This window comes from Labeo rohita, chromosome 8 (assembly GCF_022985175.1).
Source record: "Labeo rohita strain BAU-BD-2019 chromosome 8, IGBB_LRoh.1.0, whole genome shotgun sequence".
Classification (NCBI taxonomy): Eukaryota; Metazoa; Chordata; class Actinopteri; order Cypriniformes; family Cyprinidae; genus Labeo; species Labeo rohita.
This window is the reverse complement of record NC_066876.1, coordinates 18,877,537-18,899,550: the sequence shown is the minus strand read 5'-3', so window position 1 is coordinate 18,899,550 and position 22,014 is coordinate 18,877,537. Positions and strand designations below refer to the sequence as shown.

General features: G+C 37.6%; 1 protein-coding gene across 1 annotated transcript in view; it reads right to left on the bottom strand.

Moving 5' to 3' along the window:
* Positions 1-995: 995 nt before the first annotated feature.
* Positions 996-22,014, bottom strand: part of sema3b (sema domain, immunoglobulin domain (Ig), short basic domain, secreted, (semaphorin) 3B) — a 40,082-nt gene continuing 19,063 nt past the window's right edge. The window contains exons 2-18 of the mRNA XM_051116704.1: positions 17,083-17,372; positions 16,849-17,006; positions 15,252-15,314; positions 10,054-10,173; positions 9,851-9,944; positions 9,645-9,764; positions 9,083-9,225; positions 8,866-8,980; positions 8,671-8,740; positions 7,288-7,432; positions 6,708-6,927; positions 6,533-6,621; positions 6,301-6,342; positions 6,009-6,166; positions 5,764-5,819; positions 3,654-3,793; positions 996-3,465 (exon numbers count right to left, since the gene is read on the bottom strand). Coding sequence (XP_050972661.1) covers positions 2,980-3,465; positions 3,654-3,793; positions 5,764-5,819; positions 6,009-6,166; positions 6,301-6,342; positions 6,533-6,621; positions 6,708-6,927; positions 7,288-7,432; positions 8,671-8,740; positions 8,866-8,980; positions 9,083-9,225; positions 9,645-9,764; positions 9,851-9,944; positions 10,054-10,173; positions 15,252-15,314; positions 16,849-17,006; positions 17,083-17,200 — 2,337 coding nt within the window. The 5' untranslated portion in view covers positions 17,201-17,372 and the 3' untranslated portion in view covers positions 996-2,979. The remainder of the gene's footprint in view (positions 3,466-3,653; positions 3,794-5,763; positions 5,820-6,008; positions 6,167-6,300; positions 6,343-6,532; positions 6,622-6,707; positions 6,928-7,287; positions 7,433-8,670; positions 8,741-8,865; positions 8,981-9,082; positions 9,226-9,644; positions 9,765-9,850; positions 9,945-10,053; positions 10,174-15,251; positions 15,315-16,848; positions 17,007-17,082; positions 17,373-22,014) is intronic.

Sequence of the window (22,014 nt, the reverse complement as noted above, 5' to 3'; positions counted from 1 at the left end):
GGAGGCTAATGAAGGGTTAATTAGCACTAATTGACATCATTAATCATTACACATGTCACAGAAAGAGACATTAGCAGGTTAACAGACAGAATGGAAAATGTGTAGCAAGTGGTCATGTTTTGTGTCATTTATGCAGATTCGTTAATAAAAAAAATACCTTTTTGTATTTTAGCAGTTTTAGGAATAATTGTTTCATAATTATTCAGTTGTTTACTTTTCTTTCTTTCTTTATTTTTTTAAATGCTACATTTTTTTAAATTCTTAAAAATCCTACTATCCTATGAAATAAAGCTCTAGAGTTGAAAGTGTGACAAATAGCATGAAACAGCATGCACAGCAGCGCACTCGAGTGGTGAAATTGCGCTACTGCATACAAAAAAATGTTTCAAAAATAAACTCAGGAGTTTTTCTTAAGTAACTGTATGTTTTATTGTGTTAATCATTTACAGTCTGATGCAACAATCCACAGAGAAAATACTCAGGGAATAATACAGTGTTCATGTCAACTTTGGCCTTCGACCTTTGACTTGTCCACAAAATGCAACTCACACTTTTCCCCAATGTACAGAAATCCTACTATTTAATGGCACGAACACACAGGGCCTCTCTCACAATGAGACACACACATACACCCGCTCTTTACATACACTCTCTCAAAAGCTGAGAAGCGTCACAAATAGAAAGAAAATCAGATGAGTTTGAAACGCTGTCTTTTAAATGACCCAAATTGTTACTTTGGAATTGAGTTAGGTTAGGTCTTTAAATATGTTTTCAAAAGAAGGGAAAGAATTTCAAAATATACACACAAGGATCTTCTCATATTCTCAAAATGGACATTACACATGTAGGTCAGTTTTGATCACAAACCACCACAACACATTAGCTTATCGAGCCATAAATATATGCTGAAAACACCAGATAATCTTGCAGGACAGTTTTAAAACATGGTCTTGTATAAAAAAAACGCTCATCAAGACGTTTTAAGTCATGCAAAAAAACAAAAAAAAAAAAAAAAAAAAAAAAAAAACATTAAGTACAACTTTTAGAAAACTGATATAAATACTACCACATGATAATCCACCGGTTCCGCTCAAAACACTCACATCCATTTAAAATGAATCGGATTTGATTATTTTACAATGCCACGTTTCTCTCATCCCCGACACAGCAGAAACCACGAATACCCACAGACACCAGAAGAGGGCGCTCAAGCTCTCTCCTCCGCCGCCAGCACTATCCATTTACCTTGCTAACCACCATATGTCCAAAATACTGTACAAACTTTCAGTTTCTTCTTTTTTGTGGTGGTGGATATCAAGTTACCACAGTTATTAAAGTAGCCTAACTACGGTATTTCTGTAGAACGCTGTGTTACTATGGTAACGTTTAATGTTTAGAATTTGTCTGACGCGCTTCTATTACCGCATTTCCAACGGAATAAAATAAAGACATTTGGCATCAAACGTTTGTAAACATGCATTTTACTGACAAATTCAACACTGCTATTTTTAAAAGACAGAAAGACTCAATGAAAAATAAATGGACCATTGACTATACTCTTTAGATGTGTAATATTAAAAATTAATCTGAATTGTCAGAGTGAGAGCTAAAGACATTTTTCTCTGGTACATTTTCTTGCTTCTTCTCTTCAGAGAAGGCTTTAGATCTGCGTTTTCTGATTTATCCCATTATGTACTTGCATACATATTGCATTAGCTGTGGTTTTACAGTATATGATGCTGTAAATGTGTACATTTTATGTAACGATATCTGGCTTCCGGTCTTATCAGTCCAGCAATTTTTTGCTGTACAAACAGCTCGTTTGCTGCTTGATATTTAAATGTATTGTGTGTCTTTATATATTATTTTAATGTATTATCTTAATTATGAACACACTGGTTTGTAGTGCAAAGGTTTTACCGTTTACTGCACGTTGTATTTCCCTATGGCGGCTACAGAACCGGAAGTCTTACCTCCGCGTTAAAGAATAACGTGAATATGGTATAAAAAACAGGTAAATCTTTCTTACACAGACACATAACTATACTGATATTCGGTTAGTTGTAAGTTTAGATCTAAAAGTGTCTAAAAAAGTTTCTTTGTATATTTCCTCACCTGGTCTCAGACCACACTACCCACAATGCCCCTGTACATTAATGCCTTGTCCATCTCAGTCTTAATCAGAACACCTGAAACATAACTTAGTAACTCAAAACAACTAGGCTTTACAGAACCGGCAGAAATGTAAAGCTCACTGACCTTACTCTTGCAAGGTTTATGAAAAAACATTTACTGAAACAGTAGCTACAACCTTACCAGGCCACAAATGTACAGTGTTTTTTCTCCTTTTTTGTTTTTTGAGTGCTTGAAATGTTGTTTTAAGTCCTCAAGCAGTGAAAGAAGAGTGATGTTCTTTTGGTGCTGGTGAGCCAAGGGTCTGAGGTCTCTGTTTCAGGGCCAAAGTGAGAGAGGAATCTAATCTACAGAACACATGTTGCACAAACACCCATATGAAAACATAGAAGATTATGCATGGATTTACTCGATGTGTGTCCACGAGAGCTTGTGTTATGCAGCGCATGCACATCGTTGTGTCTTCAGTTTCCAATCAAAGCTTTCCTGTTACAATTCAAAGGGATTTTTTTGGACTTTAGGACCTCTTGAGTTTGTGTTAGTATTTAGATGAACTGGATGGAGTGTGGGTTTCTGGATAACCATCAGGAGTAATAGATGCTGGCGGGAGCGGGATTGGGGTCGTGGGAGCACTAGATTGAGCCTTCAGGCTGGAGATGAGGGCAATAGAGTATATAGAGACTGATAACAAGCAGTGGAGTGTCATCACAGGGGTAATAAGAAGCAGAAACAGGCGATAAACAGTCACTGAATGAGATGCTGTGTGAGAATCTGTCCACCTCCAGTGGTTTTTGCTCTTTCTTTCTGTCTTTCAGTCTCTATATTTACACTCCGTCTCATCCCCTGCTACTCTCCTGCGCTCCGCGGTGCTCTCGGGGCGGGTCGTCCGTCATGCGTTCGGCGATTTCGCCCTTTCCTCACTTCCTTCAGGTGCTTCCACTTTTTAGAGTGCAGCGAGTCGTGAACCGGCGCCTCATTGGCTGGATCTGGGGAGCTCTTCCCTGTTAGGCTGTGTTTGCGTGACCAAACTTGCTCGCAGATCTGGTCGACTGTGTTTAAGTTTGGGTGATCCACCAACTGCATGAAGTCCCTGTACCATAGCTTTTGATTGGTGGGCTGCCCATGATTGGCGTGGGAGTGGGCGGGGCTGCGAGGGATAGGCGCTGAAGGGGCGGAGCCACCCGAAGGCAAAATCTCCAGCGTGATTGCGAGGAGGGTCTGGGTAAATCCGTGTTCCATCGCGTGACACTGATACACGCCGCCGTCTCTACGCACGGCTCGTCTTAGCAACAGGCCTCGCTCTGTCTGCAAAACACGATCATCTAGACGAACCTGCAAGTACAAACACACACACACACACATTAAATGCATCAAATATCTGTAATAACCGCACTGACAGGACAGAGAGAATGAAAGTCATTAATTTAAACAAAGACACACATTTATCATCTCTTATCAATGCTGTCTATATCCGTCTTTCTCATAATAACCCCACATATCTGCCCCAGCCTTCCTCTCACCTCCTCCCGTGGGTTTTCCGGGTGCTTCTGATAGGTCCATGTAATCTGGGCCTGTAGTGATTTCGGGATGCATTCCAGGAAGGAGCTACTTCCATCCACGGCGTACAGCCTTTTCTCCAGGACACGCTGCTTCTGATGGTCTGCAAAACATTGCAATGTGTAAGACATTTAGATTAGTCAATCGCATTAGACAATCTAGTTACTCTTATTAGATTGAATACTCAATTTTATAAACTGCATAGGTTCAGTAATGCTCCTGATATTATTCCTGATGGATTTTATCTCTGATACTCCTGAGCAGACTTGTGACTCACCAGTTAAACAATTAGTTCACTTCAGAATTGAAACTACCTGATATTTCCTTTACTCACCCCTAGGACTTAAATGGGGATCAAATTGTAAAAAGGTCCAAATTGTAGTTTCAATACTGCTTTATCTAGTGAAACAATTGGTCGTTTTCTTAAAAAAATAAAAAATGCATATACTTTTTAACCACAAATGCTCATTTTGCACTAGCTTGACTTCACCTATTACACAGTCACATTGAAAAGGTTACACGTGACGTAGGCGGAAGTACCAACCCAGTGTTTACAAAGCAAACGTGCAAAAAAAGTCAAACGCCCTTTACAGAAAAAGTTAAAACAATGATGCTGGACGATTTTAAAGTTGGAGAAAATGAGATGGAGTTTTTCACCCTAGCCAACCTTTTTAAACCGAAGTACACAGATGAAGAACTAACTAGGGATGCGCGATTTTTACCATTACTCGATATGCCAATATTTTTCAACTCATTTTGGCTGCTACCTATATATTTCCATTTGTATATTTCTCCTGTGTGGAAATTATAAGCAAATTATTTTTCATTTTGGTTAGTTTTTATTATTTGTTATATGTTACTTGTAATTAAATAAGCAACAATAAAGTTATTTTATAATGACACTACACTGAAGCTTTGAAAATAACTATAAAGAGACTAAATGTCAACACTGCATTTTTTCCCCCAGAAAAATGCAGTGGTAACTTTAACATTTTATTTTAATATTTAACATTTGTAGATGGTCTAAAGCAAAAGATTTGTAAAAATTCTGAAAATCTTTTATAGTTCATAATGTTTTTAAAAAGTAACATTACACATTAATGAATTAATCAGTATATATAAAATTATTTAATTTACAAGTGTCATGTTTGTGATTTTTTTAATTCATGTAAGCTATAGCTTCTGACCTTTAAATCAAAATATACTCATGATTTCATGACATCAACTACTGCTTTATTTAATCAGAAACACAGTCTAAATGTTGTTTTTGTATTTTACTTATTGGAAGTAGGCTAACAGCACCCCCTATGGAATTAAAACTCCTTACCAAACGTGCATTACAACCCGGGAGAGGCTGCCGCTGCTGCCACTGCACATGCTATTAGCTCACTGTTTACTCTATCACACACGTCATTCTGTATGTGCATTCTCAGATTAAATGCAGTGATCCAAAACATTGAATCTAATCATCATTCAGGCAAAACTTTGCTTCAAGTATGAGCCACAATGTTGACGTGATCTAATCACTAGCACACCCTGAGCACATGTGAGTTATTCCGCTTATTGGCAAGACATAATTTTTCATATCGGGCCGATGCTGATATTTACATTTAAAGCCATTATTGGTCCCATAATATTGTGCATCACTAGAACTAACAACATGTGACCTTTCCAACATGAGTCTGTGAAGTCGAGCTAGTGCAAGACAAGCATTTGTGGTTAAAAGGTATATTTTTTTTTTTTTTTTTTTTTTTAGAAAATGACCAATTGTTATTATTCCTTGGCTGGAATCATGTAGAGCCCTTTGAAGCTGCAGTGAAACTACACTTTGGACCTTTAAATTATTGATCCCCATTGAAGTCCACTATACGGAAAAAAATCCTGGAATGTCTTAATTTCTTTTTGACTGAAGAAAGAAAGACATGAACATCTTGATGACATGGGGGAGAGTAAATTTTCATTCAGGAGTAAACTGATCCTTTAAGAACCACTGCTTGAATTCACATTGTGACTGAATTGGGAAAACAGAGAAATGGCTCCTCCTAGAAGCTGACAGAGGTAGTGCAGTATTACCTCCTGAGCAGAGTGCATTAGGATCCCCATTCCTCACATCCTGGCGCCGGAACCTCCTGCACACATGAATACACATACACACAAACATTTTAAAAAAGCCTTAGCATAACATATTGCTCAGGCCTGACTGTGAAATGCAGTCAGTAGTCACAGACCAGTTGTAAAAATCAATTTAGCATTTTCTGTGTGGTCACAGAATGTGTATGAATAAAGCCATGCAATGGCAAGAATGACTGAAGCTGTACCGTTTTGTATTTGGCAGGTAGCGTGTGCAGGTGTGTCCGTCCCAGGCGCAGTACGGATCTCGAGCCAAGCAGCACTCGGCACAAGCTTTACCGTACATACTGCAGCGGTGAAGAGGCACCTGGACAACACCTGTGTCTGAGCCAACGTACAGCTGTTGCTGTAGAGAGAGAGGTAATAATCACATGATTTATTACCACACTGCTTTCATGTGTTTCTGTAATGCTGTTTAAAAATAGCAGGGTTTTTATATATATATATATATATTTTTTTTTTACAAAAACTCATTCTTACCCGTTTTGAGGAAATCTGCATACTGATAATAGATGAAGAATCCTGCAGCAAGGACACAAGATTTGGTTTTATCAATGTTTTACTATTTTCTATACTATGATTATGATTATGTAGAATGTAGCTACAGTAGCTGAATGTAGCTACAGACTACAGACACTAAACAGAGATTTAGCTCACATCTGATCACAGATTTGTCAAAGTAAACACACACACATGCACACACTCCTCTCACCTTAAAGACCTGAAGCTCCTCTAGCAGAAGCTCTGTGTTACTCCAGCTTCCTTTGGGCACAGAGATCACCTTCAGCACAGAGCCGACATCTGCAGAGAGACACAGAGAGGCTTTAATCAGAGCCACAGCCAGTAAAGAGAATTTAGGTTTTGCCAAGATTCAGTCAAAGATCTACCTGTGCCAATGAACATTACATCGTAGTGTCCATCAGCTGCATTGACGCGGTCTACAGTAATCTGAGTAAAAGTGTATGGTATTCCAGTACGCAGGAACAATGGCCGTCCTCCCAGTGGAGTGACTGGATTAAACATTAACGGATGGTGCCTTGCAAACTGGATTACGTTATCAGGGAAACCTTTAGTGGACTCAAAACTCCCAAACGTTTTACTGGGACACTGAGGAAGAGAGAAAGAGATATCTGTAGAATCCGGAAATACTATCCGTTCGCGTTATCAACAGTCTACACAGGTCAGCTAGTCCAAACCTATAAGAAGTTAATGACAAATCTACATATACTTTTACTTTTCTAACATTCACACAAACAAATTTATATTCCAACAAACCTGTTTTGAAATGGCATTGATGTTTCTATTTGTTTATACTACCATTCATGAAAAAATGTATCATGAATTCCACAAAAAAACATATTAAGCCGCACAACTTCTTTCAAAAACATAAAAAAAAAAAAAAAAAAAAAAAACCCCAAACTTTTGAACTATTGTTTGTGATGTGAGATATAAGGAAACTGTTCTTACCATGCCTGGCCGTGGGTACGGCACTTTACCCTGGAATGGAACCCATTGATAATTGGGTCCCTCTTTATGGGCAAAAGGTCCTAAAAATGCCCGGCGAATGTCATTCATGGTGTAGAGACACACCGCAGAACCTTGAAATACGCTACTGTAAGACACAAACACACACATGATACAGTAAAGTGTGATAAAATAGTCAGGTTCAGGTACTTTGGCCTACCTTTTCTTATTAAAATGTTTTAATTAAAATATTTTGAAATAGAGCGATGATGTACAGCAAATGTAAAATTTTCCTATAAAATCAATTATCTAAATCTTAAAGGCTCAGTTCACAGAATGAAAATTGTGTCATCATGCCATTTTTGTATGACTTACTTTCTTCTGTGGAACAAAAAAAGGAAATAAAATAAAATAAAATATAAAAAATATATATAAATGTAAAAAATAGAAAATAGATATAAAATAAAATAGAAAATACATAAAAAATAAAATAATAGAACATCACATCATAGAAAATAAATAAAACTAAATAACATAAAAATAATATAATGCTAAATAACATGAAAAAATAAATGGAAATAGAAAACAGAATCAAGAAATATATAAAATAGATATAAAATAAAATAAAATAGAAAATGAATAGAAAATAAAATAATATGAAATAATAGAAAATAAAATGATAGAAAATAAAATAAATATTTAAAAAATTAAATAATAGACAATAAAAGAAAATTAAATAAAATTAAATAATTAAATAATAGAAAATTAAATTACAGAAAATAAAATAATTGAAAATAAAACAACATATAACATAAAAATAAAATAATTAGAAAATAGAAAATAAAATAATTGAAAATAAAATAAAATTAAATTACAGAAAATAATATAATATAATATAATATAATATAATATAATATAATATAATATAATATAATATAATATAATATAATATAAAATACTAGAAAATAATAGAAAATAAAATAATAGAAAAATAAAGCAGTAGAAAATAAAATAAAATAAAATAATAGAAAATAATAGAAAATAATAAAATTAAAAAATTAAATAAAATGAAACAACAGAAAATAAATGTAAATAAAATAAATAATAGAAAATAAAATTAAATAATAGAAAATAATAGAAAATTAGATAAAATAAATTAACAGAAAACAAAATAAAACAAAATAATTAAAAACTAAAAATAACAGAAAATAACTAAAATAACAGAACAAAAAATAAAACAAGAAAAAAAGAAAAGAAAATAATAAATAAGACAAAAAACATTTTTCCAAACAGGTTTGGAATGGCATGAAGATTAGTAAACAATTACAGAATTTATCTTTTGGGGTGAGCTAAGCCTTTAATCCACACCCTTTGATGAACTCTGACCTTGAGGTGGTAAAGACGGTGTAGATCAGCGGGTTCTTTCGGTCACGGGTCTGCAGCAGGAACACATCCCCTAAAGGTCCGGACAAAGGTCAGACAGCAATGAAATGCAATTGTCGGTTATAACAACATAAATTAAACCTAGTGTCTGTTCATGTGTGTGTGTGTGAGACAGAGAGAGAGAGAGAGAGTTCTTACTAAGTTCATCAAAATGTGTTTCAGTGCCATCGTTGCCTGGTACAGAGCACACAAGACGAGCCTTTAGAAATGTTGTCCACTTATTTACTAGACTGCGCTGTCCTCCCATATCATTCTGTAACCAAATAAAAAACACATTAATTTAAAATCAAAATGATAAACTGCAACCAATTGCCATTAGGCTTATATAAAACTGCTGATAAGTCCTGCTCCTAACCCTGCACAGCTGACCAATCCGCGAATATGTAACCTTCCCAAATCCCTGAGCTTCCACAGCGGTTTCTCTGAAGAAGAAGAAGACTTTGTCATCATCAGGATTCTCACTCTCTGGAACACCAAATGCCGCTATAAACTTGGGCTCTGAAACACAGAATTATCATAGGGCTCATTGTCATTATACAAAAACAGAAGAACAAAAAAGCATCTAAACACATGGCTCAATGACAAATAAGTACGTGCCAGATAAAGAAAAGGAAAAAGAAAACTTTTAAAAAACATCTAATTTAAAATGCAAGTGGGATATGCTTATCCTTTCTATGATATAATTTCCTTTTTTTCTGCATGTTGGTTAAACCACATGATGTTAATTTGGCTTCAAAATATTGCAACAAAACTGATTTTAAAAGAAATAATAATAGAAGACAAGATTTTCTTTTCAGGAATTACATTCTTTTACTGAGGCTTTTTTTCCCCTTTGTCATGACATTAAGACAGTTGCATCACCCAAATTGTTGGACTTCATGCAAATTTTGTGTTAAGATACTCATACACATACGCACCATTGAGCCAGCGAGAATCGTGCTGTTCTGTTCGTATGGAGGGCCTTTGTCCCATGCTGCGAAAGATTGTAAAGTCCCGTCCCATCAAATCAGTGGCCACACCTGCATAAAGCTCATCACCTATATGATGATGTAAAAATGGTTACTGTTTAGACATGATGTAACAGCATCTAAATGGAAGAAGAAGCTGAACAGTGGCAACTCACCAATTAGAACAGATGCTGATGTGTGGCGTGGGTCATATGGACTCTTTCCTTTTCCGTCTTCTACCACAGAGGGGTCGATTCTAAACACATGATCCTAATAGAGACAAGGAAAATTAAGCAGTGCATTTGGCCAACTGAAAGTCAGACTGAGGCCGTATATCGCACGAACTCATTCACATGCATCCAAATGCATACACACTTACCTCTATCTTCTGTCCCACCTCCACATAAGCACAGGTGGGGTGGAAAGCCCCCGTCCCACAGGCGTAAAGGTGAGTCCGATTAAAGTGGTGTAGCACCTTCACATAGTTTACGCAGTCCGTCTGCAACACAAACACATGCACAAATCAATTTTATGAAGGACATATTTTACATACTTTCACCAGTTCATCTGTCAGGCAGGGAGACTGTCAACATCTGGATTGACTATCAATAGCTTAGAGCCAAAGGCAGACACGAAAACATATGCATATATTTTCAGCTTGTCTCTTAAGGGACCTCATATGGGGCAGATCAGAAATGAAACGTCATTTTGTTACGTATCCTTGACGACAGTCAGATATGAGCGCTGACCTTTCCCTGCTCGCTGTGATCCCGGAAACCTCTGTAATCTCTTCACACATAAAACAAAGACACGTTGACTGTTCAACTAGCACACATGGACACATACAGTCTCTGTTTCTGTTTTCCTTTGTGAATGTGCTTGCTGGAGCATGCCACATTTCCCAGAGTGCCTGGAATCACTACGACAACATGAGGGAGCGGGAGCATCCGGATTTCTGGGTAGAGGGAGAGGATGCAGGGATGAAACACAGACAGCGAAAAAGAGGAATGTGGAGGAGATTAGAAGGGACGACATGAGAAGTAAAGACATGAGACATGAAAAGATGAGATGAGACAAAAGTAAGGTTGGAGGATATAACTAGAGAAGAGAAGATTTGAGATGAAATGAGATGAGAAGAGACTAGACGAGAGGACTACAGAAAAGACAAGAGAAAACAAGACTAAAAGGCAAAAGATGAGACCAGAGAAGACTTAAGTCAAGAAGAGACAACCAGAGACAAGATGAACAAAGACAACAAGAGACTAAACAAGGTGACTAGAGAAACAAGAAAAGTTGACCGAAGCAAGACAAGAAGAAGGAAAAGAAACGATTTGAGACAAGGAAAGACAGCAACAAAGAAGAGATTAGATGAGAGAATTAGTAAAGAGACAATAGAAGATGAAACAATAGGAGAAGGCTAAAGACAAAACCAATTAAAATAAGTCATGAAGACTCAAACCAGAGACAGGCTGACCAAAGACAACAAAAAAAGAGACTACACAAGATGACTAGAGAAGAGGACAAGACAAAACAAGAAGAGATGAGAAGACCAAAGTTGAGAAGACCAGAGGAGAAGACTCAAGACAAGAGATGAGAATAGTCAACCAGATTCAATATAAGAGAAGACAGGAGACGTGAAGACATAATATGGGACATGATGAGACAAAGGTGAAGTGGAAGGATATTTGAGATTTGAGACGAAATGAGACAGCAAGAGACAATCAGAGGTAACCAGAAACAGCAAGAGAAGAAACTAGACAAAAAGACTAGAGATGAACAAGATTAAACAAGACTAAAAGGCCAAAGATGTGACCAGAGAAGACTTAAGACAAGTAGAGACAATCAGAGACAACAAGAAAAGTGACTAAACGAGGTGACTAGAGAAACAAGAAAAGAAAACCAAAGCAAGACAAGAAGAAGAGAGGAGAAGAAACGCTTTGTGACTAGAAGAGAAAAGATGACCAGAGAAGATTTAAGACAAAATAAGACAAGTAAAGACAGCAACAAAGAAGAGATTAGACCAGAGAACTAGTGAAGAGACAAGACAAGATGAAACAATAAGAAAAGGCTAAAGACAAAACCATGGAAGATAAGTCATGAAAACTCAAACAAGAGAAAGAATGATCAAAGACAATAAGAAAAAGACTCAACGAGATGACTAAGGGATGAGAAGAGAATAGATGAGAAGACCTAAGCTGAGAAGACTAGAGAAGACGACTCAGGACTAGGGCTGCAACGATTAATCGAACGATGTCGTGAGGCGCGTTTAGTCAATGAAGCCGGTACTTTGATTAGTAGTAAAGCTCCATCACGTGCGTTCAGCTGGAGCGGCAAGTAATACACAGAGCCGTAAAGCACTGACAAGCTACGCCAAATCGCGCGCTTTTGGCGTAGCTTGTCAGTGCTTTACGGCTCTGTGTATTACTTGCTCTGTGTACTGAACGCACGTGATGGAGCTTTACTACTAATCAAAGTACCGGCTTCATTGACTAAACGCGCCTCACGACATCGTTCGATTAATCGTTGCAGCCCTACTCAGGACAAGAGATGAGAAAAGACAACAAAAAGTCAACCAGATGCAATAAGAGAAGAGATGAGAAGGGATGACACAAGATAAGATGAGACGAGACAAGAAGGTTATGCATTCAATGGTCAACCAGATTTGAGAAGAGACGAGATGAGACAAGATGAGACAATAATGGTCAAACAGATTCAAGAAAAAAAGATACAAGACGAGATGAGACAACAATGATCAACCAGATGCAAGAAGAGAAGGGAAGAGAAGACAAGATGAGATGAGACGAGACGGAACAACAATGGTGAACAAGATTCAAAAAGAGAAGACACAAGATGAGACAAGACGAAATGAGACAACAATGGTCTACTAGATTCAAGAAGAGAAGAGAAAGGAATAGAAGAACACGATGAGACAAGACGAGATGAGATGAGATGAGATGACAATGGTCAACCAGATTTAAAGAGAAGAGGCAAAATGAGGCAAGACAAGACATGACAACAATGGTCAACCAGATTCGAGAAGAGACAAGACGAGACTAGATGAGATGAGACAACAATGGTCGAGAAGAGAAGAGAAGAGACAAGAAGAGAAGAGAAGAGAAGAGGGTCTCCTCTCAGGGTCTCTTCAGTTTCAGTAGCAGATGTTCCTGCTGTTTGGACTCTAATTATGCCTCACTCCATCTTCTCTTTCCAACTAACAGTGGGCCTTCAGCAGCAGAATGAACCCTGAACTGAACATCTGTGCTCACACACACACACACACACAACTTCAAATATTAGGCATTTTTCCTTTAGGTTCAATAAGACAGTAATGTCCCATGTCCCATGAAGGACTTTCCCAAAGCAAATCAATTAAAAAATAATTTGATTAGATCTTCACTCAATGTATCTGTAATAAGACCAAACACTATAGACAGAAATGTAACTACTCTGTAACAAACGTAACTGTTTGTTCATCATCGTTATGCATTCATGGATTTTAGAATGTGGCCAAAACAAGGTATCTTAGTAGGCAGCATAATCAGGCTAGATAAAAAGGTGTGTGTGTGTTTTGTGTAACTTCTCCACTACCTTTACAGAAAGATATGATTGACGTGTGCCCTCCTGCCATGTTTAAACCCTGCACACAAACTCACACAGACACGCACTTACACACACATACAGGGCTTGTGGAGAACAAAGGCCTCTCTTTGAGCTTAACGCACCCTGTGAAGTGTGTGTGAGTGTGTGTGTGTTGTACGGTGGGGGTGGCGGAATAGAATCATCGAAGACCAATTAAGTTGCTGACAAACTGTGTTTATACAGGAAGGGGTCTCTCCCTTTCTCTCTACATCTCGTACACACACACACTAGGGCTTCTGTTTCGAGAGCTTTACAGCCCTCAATAAGGGAAGGACGTGTTAGGGGTGTGTGTGAGCGTGTGTGTGTGTGTGTGCTGATGGGTTCTTTGAAGTGAGCCCACGAGACAAAGAAAAAAGAAAGAAAGACTGAAAGGGAAAGAAAGAGACAGAGCACACAACAAAAGAAAAAGAGCTTTAAAATGAACAATGTCTCTCTGGAGGAATAAGCCGTATGTGTGTGTGAATTTCCTGCTGAGACGCGTGTGGTGAACTTTCAACTTTGACCTTTTATTAGCCTGATCATTGGATCCCTGTGTGATTGTCCACATGTAGTCAGAGAACATCTAGTATCAGATTTATAAACACAGCTCGTTATTTTGTTTGTGAGCTCAATAGATGTGGCCAGTATAAGCAATTGTATGACAGAGACTGAAAGACAGGGAGTGAGAAAGAAGCAGGACATAAAGACACAGATAGACAGAGACCGAGATGCAGAGAAGTGAGTAAATTGAAAGCAATACTGAATGGGAAATCAGGAGATCAGACTGAGAGATTGAACAAAAGAGAGATAGCTTGAGAAAGTGAAAGGTCAGGGGAGAGTCCCAGGGAAAATCTTAAGACTTTATTCATGGAGGTCTGGTTCTGTCCCCACCGTCCTGTACACACCTTCATGTAATGAGGGTCAACTCACAGGTCAGCGCACTGAACAAAGTCTGTGTGTGTGTTAGTTCTCATTGTCAGCTGACCTCAGTTACCCACCACAGAATGAACCCTAACACACACATTTTTTGAAGTTTCACAATCTTACACACCCTTTACAATATAGAGAACATTCAGACAGTGTCCAAAAACATCCCACACATATCCGCTTAACTCATACACACCAAAATATGAACTATGACCTTTTCACAAACATGTTCAACATGTTACAACACACAGTATTAAAAACACACTATAAAACGATACACTCCAATTCCAAAGAATCATGGTGTTATCATATCAATATTACCATGATAATACTGTGTTGTTTTTTAAAGAAGTTTCTTATGCTCACCAAGGCTGCATTCATTTAATCAAAAAATACAGTAAAAACAGCATATACTGTGAAACATTATTACAGCTTAAAATAACTGTTTTCTGTTTTAATACATTTTAAAATGTACTTCATTCCTATGATGACAAAGCTGAATATTTACTAGTCATTACTTCAGTCTTCGCTTTCATGTGCGACCATGAACCACAAAACCAGTCGTAAGTAGCACGGGTATATTTGTATTAATCGCCAACAATACATTGTATGGGTCAAATTTATTGATTTTTCTTTTATGCCAAAAATCATTAGGATATTACGAAAAGATCACGTTTCATGAAGATATTTTGTACATTTTCTGCTGTAAATATATCAAAACCTAATTTTTTATTAGTGATATGCATTGCTAAGAACTTCATGTGGATAACTTTAAAGGCAATTTTCTCAGTATTTAGATATTTTTTTGCACCCTTGGATTCCAGATTTTCAAATAGTTGTAACTCTGTCAAATATTGTCCTATCCTACCAAACCATGCTAATGTTGAAGTCGTTTGGAAGAGATGTTTGTGATAGCAGTGCAAATTGCCTGAGTGCGTGTGTTTGTGTGTAAACAGCTAATAGGAGAGATGCTACTGATAAGTGTGTAAATTGGGTGTGTGACCACAAGATCTGATTATTGCAGATACTTACATTGATGTCTTTCCCGGCCCAGTTGCACTCTTCTCTCCAGTCAACAGGCGCTGGCCAGTAGATCTAAAAGACAGAGAGAGAGTTCAGAGGTGAGGAAGAGTTAGGGACCTTTGCAGGGTTAGACACGTTCAGTAGCTTGAGGGACATTCTCGCTGAACCCCATCAGAGACACAGTTAAAACATGTCCAGGGGTGATCCACAGATGTATACACATCCGGACATATCCTCCCTTAAGCACACCTGTGTATGCTTGCGTGAGTCTAGAGCCAGTACACGGTGACCGACAACTCTCACTCATCATTCTTTCTTTTTCCTTCCTGAAGAAATAAAAATCCATCATTCTGTCATCGGCATGTCGACCTGGACTACCATAAATCACCTGAAACGGCTTTAAAGGCTGATTAATTTTACACAAAATAAATGCTAAAGCGTCCTCACGGGATCTGCAGCACAGATGCACACACAATCTAATCAAGTGTGGATGGCACAAAATATAAGTGTAAATGGGCTATAAAAAATCCAATCATGAAATCACTTCATTTGTTAATACCAGGTATAAACACAGGACTACCTCATTAAAGTAAACGTATGAGAGGAGTAACAGGAGTAAAATAAGCAAACATTTTTAAAGGGATAGTTCACCTAAAAATGAAAATTCTGTTCACTCACTCTGAAACGCATGTGTTGTGGTACTCTCGTGAACACTTGTTGACACGAAAGAGAAGAAATTGTTAAATAAAGTTGTTATTTTTGTTTTCTTTGCACATAAAAAGTATTCTCGTAGCTTCATAAAATTAGGGTTGAACCACTGATGTCACATGGACCATTTTAATGATGTCCTTACTACCTTTCTGGGCCTTGAACGTGTCTGTTGTGTTGCTGTCTATGCAGAGTCAAAAAGCTCTTGAAATTAAATTAAAGATATCTTAATTTGTGTTCTAAAGATGAACAAAGGTCTGACGGGTTTGGAACAACATAAGGGTGAGTAATTAATGACAGAATGTTCATTTTTAGTTGAACTATCCCTTTAAGAATATAATGACCTCTATTTTCTTTTTATTCCATATTAAGAAAATTTCATGTTCCAGAAAAGCCAAAGAAAAAGTTATGTTTTTAATAAATTTCTGTTTTGTTCTAAATATTAAGCATTACAAGAACAGATATTTCCACAATCTTTTAGTTTGGTATCTAAAATATATAATTGAAATATAATTATATATGACGATGATGATGATGATGATAATGATGATGATTATTACTTTACAATTATATGATATTATGTACATAATTATATTGCAGGGTGTTTGTAATGAGTAGTACCTAGTATAGAATCAGTAGTTTTATTCTTAAAATATCTGTGAAGAACTTTTTAAGAACTGTATTTAAGAAAATCCTTACAAAATTATGTTGTCGTCAAGATTTTTGTGAATCTGCCCCCAGGTGCTTATGTTGTATATCAGCGAGTCATGATTGACAAGGTTACACCTTTGTTTAAAATTTTATTATCTGCTGATGAGAGACATACAGTACAGAAGGGAAGATGTTTCCTTTCACACTTACATTATGGATGAAGTAAGGAGTAAGGAGTGTGCTGTACCTTCTGTTCCTGTTTGCTGATGTTGTCGAGACTGAGAGATAACAGAAAGTTGCGAGCTCCAACAAACAGCCGCCCCCTCTCTTCATCCAACAGGAGAGCTCCAAAACAACACGAACGCTCCAAGTCAAACCGCTTAACGCCGTTAAACTGCTGAAGATCTGGAAAAAACAAAGCACAAAGAGTTAAAAACAAAAAAATGAAGTACGTACATGAGATACAAGCCAGCTTCATCACCTTTATAAGACAGCTTCATCCTGGGTGAGGACGTTGAGCTTCCGCTGGATGTAACACTGATGCCAATCAGCCCAAGAAGGACCAGCGAGCTACACATCATCATCATCACAGTCATCATCTTCTGTGTAGGACCAGAACTTCTTATCAGTTATAAACCGCAGACAGCTGCCACACAGATGGTTGAATGGGATGCTGGTTGTCGTGGCAGCTGTTGCTGTGACGCCTCTCAGTCGTCCTGCTTGATGTTATAGTGATGCTGTGTATGTGGATTTTCCTCTGTACACTGAAAGCTGGACACCAGAACAACAAAATAAAGTGTTAGACTTTTCATCTCCTTTTCATAGCCACTATTCACTCCTTCCTGACCCCTTTGCTCACTCACTCCTACAACACACCAGTCCGATAATAGCCATGATATTTCAGATATGTCGCGCACACACTCACATGCTTTATTTCAGTAGCAGATGGTCTAAAGCTACTGTCCTGTCTAAGATGAGAAGGGAGAAATCTGATCTCATATTACACACACACATACATATATATACGCTCACTCAAACAGAACTGGATGCCAAAGCATTCGCTCTTGTTGAGCCTTTCATTTGGTCTTTTTTTATGGTTCTGGTCCAGGTTCATTGTATGCCCAAAGTGGAAGCCAAGATCCACTCGGTCAGAACACCGTCCAGCTCTCATTACAGACCAACATCATCTAATTGCTGCCGTGTGTATGCGTGTGTGCGTGCTTGCGTACTGCACTAGGTCCTATTCAGCATTTGGAGGGTAAAGAAATGAGAGGAGAGAAATTAGAAGAAAGAACAGGAGAGCAGTTGTCTGACTATAGTGTATCATTTTAAAACATATCATTCAGACTTCAGAGATAAACTGCCGATATCCTCAAACTAAAACAGGAACCTCTTAGTCAAAACAGTCAGATAACTGAACACACTATGACGTATTTACACACTTCTTGGTTTTAATATTCTCACTCTATCTCATATTTTGGGTATAAGATTGTATATGTGTGTGCGCATGAGTTGTCAGACACTTTAAGAGGAATTTGTAGTCATTTTATACTGTTATTTTTCTATTCAGCCCTCCAATCTCTCCTTCTGCCAAAATGAAACGGAGCATCTTTCAGTTTTTTCCCCATGTCTTTCTGATGTTAAGTTGCTAGTAAAAGACAGATGTTGCTATATTTATGTACATACTGTTATGATCATAACGTTACAACTCTGCAAAATGTTTAAAAAGAAGAGAGATCATAAAAAGTGCATTTAGTTTTAGATTAGTACTACCCTGAATAAGCTATTTCACAACGCACATGGTTAAGAATTAACATCTGAATGCATTTAAACTTGAATAGTTTAATTTGTTTAAATTTAAAATGATTTTGTTTTGTGGGTTATGTAAACGGATTATGTGAAATATTTAGGGAAGTACTAAAAATATTTAGAAACTTAGTTACAGGGTTGCCAGGTTTCCACAAAAAAATCTGCCAATAGCTACTCAAAAAAGCTTAAATGCGTTCCGAGGGGTAAAATACAAATTTTTGGTGAGGTTCCCCTGGTAAAATGCACATTCCATGGGCTAAGTATCACGTTATTGGGGTCACTTCAGCCCACAGACATGAAAAACAACCCGTGGCAACAGTGTTAAAGTAGCCCAACTCCGCTGGAAAACCGTGGACCTGGCAACACTGGTGTCGTGGTGCCATCTAAAATGTCCCCAGAACCCCAGAAAAAAATCTGACAAAACATTGGTTATTTTAAAACATTAAAAATCTATTAGATATTTAAGTAAATGTCATTTTTCCCCAGCATTGTGGGGACAAGCTAACATCCTCACAATGAAAAAGCCTGAAAACATCCTAAAGAACGTGTCAATGAAAATAGAAGCATGCAGAAAGGTTTGAGCTAAGCTTAAGTAGTTTAGGCTATGTCCACACTGTCAGTTTTTGGGATTGACAACTGCATATACTTACAGGTGTGAGTCTCAAAATGAAAATATCATTAGCTTGGTGTAAAAACAAAAGAAGTTAAAGAAAAGTTCTGTTATGACAAAACAATGTGTGTGTTGGAAATAAGGAGTAAGGGAATGATAAGTGTTACAGGAGAAAGATAAAACAAAGAGGGATAAATTTCAATTCTAGTAACATGTGTTACATCTCCAAAAGCCCTTTAGCAATACACACACCAATACTTTATATACCCCTTTGCTGCAGTGTTGAATTTTAATAAGTGTTAGTGAGCATCACCAGTAAGATGAGAGGAGACCTACTGACTCCACTGAATATAGATTTTACCCACACATACACACTTACACAGTTTTACTGCACTGCTAAATGTACAGAATCCTGAATAACTAGACTATCCTCCAGTGTGTTGATATTTATATTTATTTTAAACAGAGTAATAAATATAGCAGCATCCTAAACCAAATATAAAAGTGCTTTGTTCTTTCTTCCTCTTTCTGTTTCTATTGCTGTGAATAATGGAACTATTCACACTGGCAGACAGCAGAAGTCTCGTAATAAAACACACCACACACACACACAGTCCCTCTGTCTGTAGCGCTGTCACACTGATTAGCTGTGCTAATTTACTATAAACACAGTTAATATGAGCTACTGCAGGACCGTGTGTGTGAGAGAGAGACACACACATGCATTCAAGTACATCCAGCAAGGTTCGCACCCCCCATCCTGGGAGATTTATACAAGAGTAGAGTAGAAAAGTGCATCCCAGCGCCCTTCACATCTCTTTAAGCAAAGAGGCTGTGCCAACGCAGCAAATCGTACATCATCATTACAGCCAAGGCTGGAGCAGGACACGTTCGCACACACGCATACGCACAGAGGAAGAATCTTCCACAGGAATCAGGCCTTAAAACCAGACTAAATGCTGCTGAGTCCAAAATAAACAAACAATAATTAACCTTAAGACCTCAATGCCACAATGACAACACCAGACAAAACAAGCCAAACGAGAGGGAGAGAAGGAGGTAACTGTGTCATAAGCCTCTCGGTTCTTGACGCTCGGTGCGAGCGAGATCCTGAGGAGAGAGAATGAGTGAGAGAGAGTGAAAGAGAAGAGGAGAAAGGAGTCGATTGTTCTGCTGAGCGGCTCCTCTGGACTGAGACCAACTGTCAGAACCTCCAGTAAGGGAGCGAAAGAGAAAAGAAAGACTGAAACGCGTGAGGAAAGGCCTCTGCTCACATGCAGGGGGAAATAAAGGGGCAGTTCACACAAAAAATAAATTCTGCCGTCAATATTTCACCCTCGTGCTGTTCAAAACCTGTACGACCTCATGAGGGTTCATGAGAAAAGTTGAGATCTTAAATTCATTTACTGTTATTCAGAATCAGATCTTTTCACTGAATCAGTTGATTCTGTCTACAATACCAGTCTAAATGGCTAATTTGTTCAGATTACCAGTGAATTCTAGTCTGTTGAATTATTGTATGGCCCCAGGTGACTATAATATAGTGCACAAGTTATATGAATTGCCAAGTTCTGTCATGAAACTCTAGATGTCCCAGGCTGATGGGTTGTCAATGCAAACTGATGATATTCACAGCGTTAAAATCTATCTGTATCTCATGATGAAAGTACCTGTGGGAACTTTTTCGCAAGACTCAAAATACATACCAAGAAGTACATATCACTGCAGTTTCTAACAGAAACACTGGAGGCAGTAAAACGGTGAGCATTTTTAATTGTTTTCGTACACAGTTATGATAACAGCTCCATATACGTTTTGCTTTCTGGATGTAACAGATTTGCTCGGTAGCTCGGCCAGCACAGATTTGGATTTAGGATGCGGAATCCTTGGGTACGAATCCTGTGAAAAACATGACTCACAATGAAAGAACTGAACACCCTTGTAATTTGCTTCAAACTTTTCAAACTTTATGAATGATTATTTGTGACCCTGGACCACAATACCAGTCATAAGGGTAGGTTTTCTGAAATTGAGATTTATACATCATCTGAAAGCTGAATAAATAAGCTTGCCATTGATGTATGGTCTATTAGATAAGGACAATATTTAGTCAAAATACAACTATTTGAAAATCTGGAATCTGGAAAAAAAAAAAAAAAAAAAAAAAATATATATATATATATATATATATATATATATATATATTGAGAAAATCGCATTTCTTAGAAAAGCATATTACTAATCAAATGGAACATGATCTTTACTTAATATCCTAATGGTTTTTGACATAAAAGAAAAATCGATAATTTTGACCGATACAATGTATTTTGGGCTATTGCAACAAATAAACCTGTGCTACTTACGACTGGTTTTGTGGTCCAGAGTCACATTTTAGCTTCAAGTGTGTGTAAGAAACAGGAAGCAAGCAGAGTACAGCTGTTTATAAAGCATGCAGTGCCATCTGCTGTTAAAAAACTAAGCTCAGAATCGAATCAAGAGAGAATCGCGATGCATTCAGAAAATCTCAGAATCGATGCAGAAAAGTTTCTTGATTCATGATGCATCGATTTATTTCCCCAGCCCTATTGAATATTTCACAGAACGTACATGGTGGAACGTATTTCGTGTCTTGCGAGAAAGTTCCCACAGGTATGTTTTCGTTACGAGATCAGGTTGGTTAAACGACTTGGCACAAACTGATTGGTCCATGTTGCACACGCAGCCAATAAGCTCGCTGCTTTACATTTAAATGGCTGGTTAGCATTTACTAGAGCATTTCACAGCATGCTTTCAGAATTCCTCTGAAACTCTCCACCTCCCCAGCTCCACCTGTATAGATCTGCTATGGGTAGTTTTACACTACATGTGCAGCAATTCAACAGCTTAGGAAAACTATTCTGTCAAGACCAAATACATTACTACTGTCATATCCATTACCATGCTAAAATCTTCAGAAAGTTGTCATGTGTCCAGCACATTACTGAAAATGCCAGC